Raw genomic sequence first — 8,476 nt, 5'->3', positions numbered from 1 at the left:
GCACCTATAAATCAGATATATAGACAGAAGATGATAAGTTACCAATTGTGGTTACATATTACTGATATGCCTTGTATAATATGCTATACTGATACATAAATGAAATATGGTGGATTCAGCGCTGGGCAGGACAGTAATATAAATAATCAGTCATGGAATCAGAGCGGATATGGCACAGATAGCTGGCATTGCACAAAAACATTTAATATAAGTTATATTTGTGTGTCAGGTGTTCTTTCTTCTTATCTAAAGATATAGCTTGATAAGCTATGTGTCATAAGGACAGGTGTTCATTGGTAGCTAAGCATACCAGCGCCCATCCCTCTCCTCTATAGGGTGTATACCGTGTCACCATCCTGGTGTACTTTAAGCCTGATCTATGAGTCCAGGAGAACAGATGGGGGTTTAAGGAGGTGTCTTCATATAGAGGTAACGTCAGTCTCTGGCGAACCTGCAAGTAGTGACCACATGTGAGTATTACATATACCCAAAAGGGTCCTATTCACATTCTTAATATATGTGTGCAGTAGTTATAAGTCACTCCCTACAGATTATGTTGGTAGTCCATTGTTCGTATGTGCTGATTTTTAGTTTTGGTACCGTTTTGAGCTATGACCCAAGTTTTTAGTTTTGGTACAGTTTTTATCCATGGCCCCAACTTAGTTCTATCTGTTTGGAGTCTGAGAACAAGTGGTCGGTCTATTTCTCCTCCATTACAGACATCTGATAATTGTAATGCAGCAGTGTAATAAGATGTTGTCCTATGTATTAATACCTATTGTTTGTTTCCAGCAGCCTTGTAAACATGTCTTCCAATGAAAACCAAGAAAAAATGCCAACACCCGTTAATATGGATTATTCAGTGCAAGTTCCAGGAGCAGGTATGGGTTACATACAATGCTTATACAGGGTTCTCGTCTATGTGACAGGGCATGCTATAATAGGATTATAACATTGACTGTGTTGTCACAATGGTGTATGTTCATAATGAGCAATAAAATATTAGGCTCAATAGTTATAAGCTTGATGTGTTGGAAACAGGGAAAACCGGCAAACACAAAAATCTAAGCAACTTTCATATGGGCCATATTGTGATGTCTAGAAGACCGGGTCAGAGCATCTCCAGTATGGTAGATCTTGTGGGGTGTTCCCGCTATGTAGTGGTTAGAATTTACCAAAATTGATCCAAGGAAGGACAATCTGTGAATTGGTGACAGGGTTTTAGGTGTCCAGGGCTCATTGAGACACGTGAAAAACAAAGGCTAGTCCATTTAGGCCTATCGTACAAAACAGACACTGCAGCGCAAACTGCTGAAGAAGATTCTTCTGTCTCTGATGGAAACATTTCAGAATGCACAATACATCAAAGATGACAAAGATGAATCAGGGTGCCCATTCTGAACCACTGCCAAAAATACCTTCAGCAAGCATGAGAACTGGACATGGAGCAATGGAAGATAATGGCCTAGTCTGACAAGTCATGTTCTCTTTTACATCATTGGTAGAGTCGGAGGCACTTACCTGGAGAATGGCACCAGTATACACTGTGAGAGAAAAGGCAAGACAGTGTGATAGACAAGAGGTGATATACACCAGGTACTGGCCTGGCCTGAATTCTAATGATATGTATTATCTACTAGGATAATGGATGCCCTACCTCAAAACTTACAGGACCTCAGGATGTTTTCCCATTGATGAATTTATTCCCTATTTACTGGGTAGGGAATATATGGCTGATTGTTGGGGGGTTTGAGTTCTGGTGACCTCTGGTGATCTGGTGAGAATGGGGTTCTAGCTGTTATCCCGAATGGTCCATGTAAATGTGGTTAGGCACATACGTACCCACCACTCCATACACTTCTAAGGGACTTCCAGATGGCATGGCAATCTCAAGTAGTCCCATGGACATGAAAAGGGATGTGACAGAGAATGCACACAATCACTCTATACAAATGCAACACTCAGGGGAATTTGTGGCCCCTTGTTGTCCTACTCTCTGGGGTCCGAGCAGTCATACGCTCAGCTATCAGATCAGAAACTTCATTTGTGTTTTACTCACCAAAATACGTTCATCTGTAGGAGACAAATGGATTCTCTCTATTGAACTATAAGATGGTCGCCTGCATTGACAGCACTCTGGAGTGGGGGGGGAGGGGTGATTTTTTTTATAATATCAAGAAAAAAGGCACATGTACACCTCTAATAAGTGCAATGATGTCCACTAGTCTATCACAAGTCTCTAAAGCCAAGAAATCGTTTTCTTGAATTTTTCAAGCTATTTGAGGCCACAGTCAGCTTGGTGTATGTAAGATTATGAGCCACTGGGAAATAATAAAGGGAATTATATCAATTGTAAAACTTGCTTGTATAAAGTGCAAAGTAGATATATACAAAACAGCTTGTTTGAACTAGAGTTTGTTGGTATTGAGTTTGTGGTGGGAATAAATATGAGTTTTGTTAACTTCAACCTAAGTGTATGTAAAATCTATGACTGTACTTGTAAGTGATCAAAAGCAGCGCACTTATGATTAATGACACTTGATTTTCAATCTGCTCAGTATATTGGTAATGTTAAATGGGTCCTTGATGACCCAATATTGATGGTCTATTCTTAGGATAGTTCACCAGACATCCCAACTTATCAGCTGTACTCAGCACAGTGTACGGAGCTGGAAGGAGTTGGCTCCATACACTGTGTACTGACCACACTGCATTATTGTTGCTTGGCCTGGCCACTGCACAGTGTACGGAGCCATCCTCTGTGATCCAATACTGATGACTATCCTAAGGACAGGCCATCGATATAAGCTCTTCAATAGCCCTTTAAGTGCTTCACCCTCGATAAGTAAAAATGAATCTGTATTGAAAAAATAATACCTATTGGTTAACATGTTTTTAACAATTAAAACAAAAAAACATTAACATTCATCATTATTTTTTTTTTAACTATACACAGCCACTACTGCAGAAGCCCCTTTAAATTTGACAGCTCCAGTATACCCAGACAATAATGAAGGAAGCTACCAATTTCAACCAGCAGGTAGGATAGAAAACTGGAATAATAAAGAATAATTATCTCTTCTTGACGTGCTTTTCTTTACACAGGATGTATCCAAAAGGGTCTGTTTCCATAGGTATAATTGACATGATGTGATTTACAAAAACGCAACCGTTTTTTAAATTCCAGCGTATCCGCTGTGGATATTTTTCTGCAATGTGTGGATGGGATTAGCCAGAATTACATCCATTTTGCAGGTTCTATAAAAAGCCCCGGTTTGTGCATGGCGTTTCTGCCACAGTGAAAATAGCTGCATTTATGCTATGTGGTGTCCTGGCTTTACCCACATTTATCAATAATTTTAGACACTTTTTAGGACCGATCTTACAAGTAGCCTGGAAGGAGACGTGACATAAGATGTAACATAATTCCTTTCTTCAGTGATGATTATTACAGCAATCTAATAGAAATGTTGTATCTTTGTCATAGGCTGGAATCCAGCGGTTCTTCCACCACCACCACCATACAATGATGGAGGAAACCAACCACAACCAAGTAAGTCTGCATTACTCTAATATATAATACACAAATAGAAATACAAACCTAAATTTGTATGCATATGAAAAAAATTAGATTTTGGGAAAGTAAATCACTAAATTTAGATTTTTACCTCCCAAATAGTTTTTATGCCTCAAATCATTTTCAAGACTGACTTGGCAGATAACCCAGGACTGGCTGTGTGTCCTGCCTGCAACCGACAATGCACTACAAGCGTCGAATACAAATCCGGATGCTTAACCACCCTCTTGTGCTGCCTTTTGTTCTTGTTTGGGTAAGAGGGTGTGAATTTCAATATTGTAATGTTATATAGACAATGATTACATAAGCTGTGTGGTTGTCAGACTAGGTCAGTTGTTTTCAACCTGAGGAATGCGTACCCCCGGGGTATACTGTGCATCCTCAATGGGTACATACTGTGGCTGAGAACCAATGCTCTGGAAGTAGAAGATTTAGTGAGTACTCCATTTCCGAGGCTCCTCCGGGGGAGCTAGTGCCACAGAAACATCCCATTGTCTTCGATTACCATGGTATGGTGGTTGCCGAGCACAGGCAGGAGTCAGAAGACATCAGGTCAGGGTTAAGGGCGCCGGTAGTCTCTGATAAATAGACAGATAGCTTCAGATTTATGATCCAATCTATGAAAAGCAGGTAGGAAGGTAAAAGACCCCCCTAGAGGTGCCACCATAAGCAAAAATATTTGCTTGACGTGTTATTTGTACCAGTTTGTTTCCCCATTTGAGATTGGAAGAAGGATCTGTCACTCGATGGACACCGCCATAATAGAATAATAGCTACAGGGCCGCCATCAGGAATTTTGGGGCCCCATACAGCCTAAGTGTCCTCTGGACGCAGATCTGACTTGAAATCGGACATAAAATGACTGCTGCGGGCGCCAGGGGGCCGGCACACGGTGGCGGGCCAAAACCGGGCCCCCGACGCCAGTAGCAGTAATACTGGCCTATCAGCGGCCCTGAATAGATATACCAGGAAAGTCAAATATAATAGTCATATTAATGTTTTGGTCATTTTTTATTTCTTTAAGACAACTTTTTTCTTTTCTTCCAGGTGTGTATTAGGTTGTTTCCTAATACCTTTGTGCGTCAACAGTTGCAAAGACGTGAACCACTACTGCCCCAACTGTAAAAGCCTCATCTACAGATACAAGCGTCTATAGGAATGACAACAACTTCTTGTGTTATTACTTCTTAAAGAAACTATAATTCTTTGATAAATGATGTACAATTAAATTGTGTAATATTGAAGTAAGGGACTTCCAGGGTGCCCTAATAAATGCTGGAGATGGTGAAGGCTTCCTGTCACTTTATGTGATAGAAATGGAATATTTATAACTGGGGCTTATATGAAGAGTAGAGATGAGCAAACTGAATTTTCCAATGTTTTGGTGACATTTTTTTGGGCACAATTCGCCTCCAAATCAGCACCATATTCCCTAAATACCTGAGGAACCACACATAGCCATACCAGGCAAAACTAACCCAAGCTGTGGAGTTTAATATCAAGAAATTGCATGAAAACATAACATTTTCCAAAAAGTGCTGTGCTGAAAATTTCACTTCTCTTGGAGTTCCTAAGTAGAAACTGGCCAATGGATTTGCGGTAATAAACTTACTATATTGATGATTTCCAACTACATTTGCAACCAGGCCTAAGGGCCTTAGGAGGTCCATAAGGTGTCTCTTTATAATGTGAGATCAGTACTATATATGATACATTATAGTTGGGGGCCAGTTACAAATTTTGCACTCATTTTACGCATCTGAATATAAGGGTCATGATGACCATTTGACAAGTATAATTCGTAATAGGTCGTCGCCTATGCAAACCATGGTCCCGGAATATCTAAACTGTATAAGTGTCTAACACCATAGCTTCTTTTGTGTAGACTTTTAGCCAGAACCATGACATACACCAAGCGTAACACAAGAATATTACACGTCATCGCAGAGAATATTAGGGCTTTCAATGGATAGGCCTCCAAAAACAGTAATTAATGTCAAAAGTGAAGTCTATTTTTGTTCTTAAAGGCAAGTATCAAACATGATGGCTAAATATTACAATCATACAATAAATAGCACTGGAGCCCTAGGTTCGAATCCAACTGAGGACAATATCTCCAAGGAGCTACCCCGATTCTACCTTTATGGAAACAGTGTAGTCAAGTTTTCTCCACTGTATTTGCCTTTGACCTCTATGGGTGTTAATAGCATAAAGCAGCGTTGCTCAGCTGTTCAGATAATTCCCAACCTTAGGCCTTCACATGACTGTACTTAGATCCGCAGTTGCAGATACATTTCTATGGGCTCATACACACAACTGCCTTTTTTGTGGCCAAGGACCGCAAATTAGAAAGGAATTAGGATGTCCTATTTTTACCCACATTTGCGGCACCGACAGGTGTAGGGGATCATACAAGTCTTTTTATGGATTAGTGATTGCAGATGAGATATGGACTTTTTTTAAAAAATTATTATTGTGGATTGCAGATCAGTGTTTGAAAACCGTAAAAACTACTACGGTCAAGTGAAGGAGGCCCAAGTATCTGCACTCAGGTGCAAGTTTTTCCCATCTTGGTAATGATTTTAAGAAATGGCAATAACCCTTTGCTATAATTCAATGTTACTGTTCCCCAGGGCACAGTGCTGAAGGGCTTTAGAACCAGACAATGATCCACCTATGTTTATAGCGGAAATGACATGTGACTTATAAAAGTTATCAGTCCCGTCATACTTGCAAAACAGATAAACAGGTTACAGAGTCCATGACGTTGTTTGATAAGATATCTCCTCTTACCTTGACCCTGTTCTATTTTAAAATGCCAATGTGGTTTATTATTCCGTTTCTATGGAAGAGTTTATCATCTCCTCCTACTTTTGCCCCATGGGGTGTTTAGCTCTCATAAACAATGGTATAAATGCGTTATAGTCTAGTATATAGTCTGTCTAGAATATAAAAGTAACATGATTTACATAAGCAAGAGGTGAGCCAGGACTGCATAACCTGTATCTGAATTTACTCTTCTGTTATCTGTAAAAGGTTCCTTAAAGCGAGTCGATCATCAGAACCCAACCCGTCACCTGAGCCCTCTAGGGTGAATAGGCAAACTGTATTAAAATCCTTGACCAGGACTAAGTCATATCCTACAAAGTATTGAACATCCTGAAGACTATTGCTAGCTGATCGACAAACTCCATAACTAGACATAGATCAAAGCTCAGAGTACACTACAACACTACAGCTCTGCAGAACTCTCACTTAGCAAACCAGATGCAGAGATGTACACAATTGGGATGGGGGGGGGGGGGGTACTTATTAAGACTGGCATTTCTTATGCCAGTTGTAATTCATCTTTCTACAGGTGCAAGATGTGCCAGAATTACTAAGAGCCTCCGACCTCTTCATAAATCTTGCATGTGAACTCAGATCTACACTACTCAGGGACTCGCGTAGATTCCTAGTATAACTCACACCAATTTTCTGATATGAGGTTTCCCTACTGCACCTGCCTAGATTTGTGCCATGCTGCACCCACTATCAGCTGAAATGCACCATCATGCACCAGTTGAGACAGGTTTTTAGGAACTTTCTAGTGGCTGCCTAATTCGTACATCTGAGCCAGTGTCTTTTGCCTGGACTCCTTTGTCTTTTGCCTGTCCTTTGCCTGGACTCCTTTGGAAAGTGTGCATTCACTTCATGAAAACAAATTTACGTCCAGCACCAAAGCGCACTTACCTGCCTCAAAGAAAGTCACAGATCACCTAAAACAGAAGTATAAGAATGAAAAAGTAATACTTTATATATGAGTGTAGCGTAGAAGTAATACAGCTGGAGAAACCGCATTTCTGTAATAGGTGTCATACTGATGTCATATTCTTGTAAAAGCCTAACAAAATCTAGTTCTAGATAAATTCAAAATCTTAAATGGTTTTTCAAAACTAAATTGTGTGCAAATGGTTTATTTTAACCATTACGCAGGGTACTTTGGGCCTTAAGGCTCAGTTCCTATTTTTCAAATATAACATTTTTTACTTTACATGAGGATCGCTTCATAATGCATTTACCTATCCAGGCGATTCCAAGATTGGTTTTTTGTGACACATTGAACTTTATGTTGGTGGTAAATTTTGGTCATTATACTTTGCGTTTGTTGTTGTTAAAAACGGACTATTTACTGAAAATTTAATAAAATTGTCACTTTTGAAAGTTTCTGTTATTCTGGTAAAAACAGTCAGATCATACAAAATTCTTCCTAATTAACATTTTCCATAGGTCTACTTTATATTGGCATTGTTTCTGCAATGTCTTTTTACTTTTCTAGGAAGTTAGAAGGCTTATCAATTTAGTAACAATTTGTCAGATTTTCTAATAAAATTTAAAGATTTTGTTTTCTAGTGACTGTTTCAGTAATGAAGTGACTTTGAGGCGCCTATATTATAGAAAATTCCCATAAATTACCCCATTTTAGAATCTGTACTTAAATTATTCAAATCCGTATAGAAAAATTATAATGTCTCCAGTTATATGTAATTTTTGGTCATTTTTTTCCATTTTACCAGGGAATAAAGTAGCTAATCCTGATACACAATTTCCAGAGTACAGCGACGCCCCATTTGTGGTCAACAACCACTGTTTGGGCACTGAGGAGGGCTCGGAAGCCAAAAAAAAAAAAAGCGTCTTTTGGAGCTCAGATTTTACTGGAATGGTTTATAGGTACCATGTCACATTTGTAGAGCCCTAGAGGTACCACAACAGTGGAAGATCGCCAACATTGACCCCATTTTGGAAACTAGACCTCTTAAGAAAATCATCTAGGGGTACAGTGAGCAGTTTTACCCCACTATCTTTTCTAAGTGGCACTGCACAACAGATGGTACAGAAGGAGAATTGCACTTTTTGAAT

At 39.5% G+C, this 8,476-nt stretch overlaps 1 protein-coding gene across 1 annotated transcript; it reads left to right on the top strand.

The window, feature by feature from the left end:
* The first annotated feature begins 310 nt into the window (after nt 1–310).
* LOC142216901 (lipopolysaccharide-induced tumor necrosis factor-alpha factor homolog) lies at nt 311–7,719 on the top strand. Its single transcript, XM_075285004.1, has 6 exons — nt 311–470; nt 793–881; nt 2,957–3,040; nt 3,488–3,553; nt 3,680–3,830; nt 4,625–7,719. Exons 2-6 carry the CDS (start codon nt 806–808, stop codon nt 4,731–4,733), a joined length of 486 nt encoding a protein of 161 aa, XP_075141105.1. The 5' UTR covers nt 311–470; nt 793–805; the 3' UTR covers nt 4,734–7,719.
* Nucleotides 7,720–8,476: the final 757 nt, after the last annotated feature.

This window comes from Leptodactylus fuscus, chromosome 8 (genome assembly GCF_031893055.1).
Source record: "Leptodactylus fuscus isolate aLepFus1 chromosome 8, aLepFus1.hap2, whole genome shotgun sequence".
Lineage (NCBI taxonomy): Eukaryota > Metazoa > Chordata > Amphibia > Anura > Leptodactylidae > Leptodactylus > Leptodactylus fuscus.
Note: the sequence above shows the minus strand (reverse complement) of the source record. Positions and strands in the feature narration are given on the sequence as shown.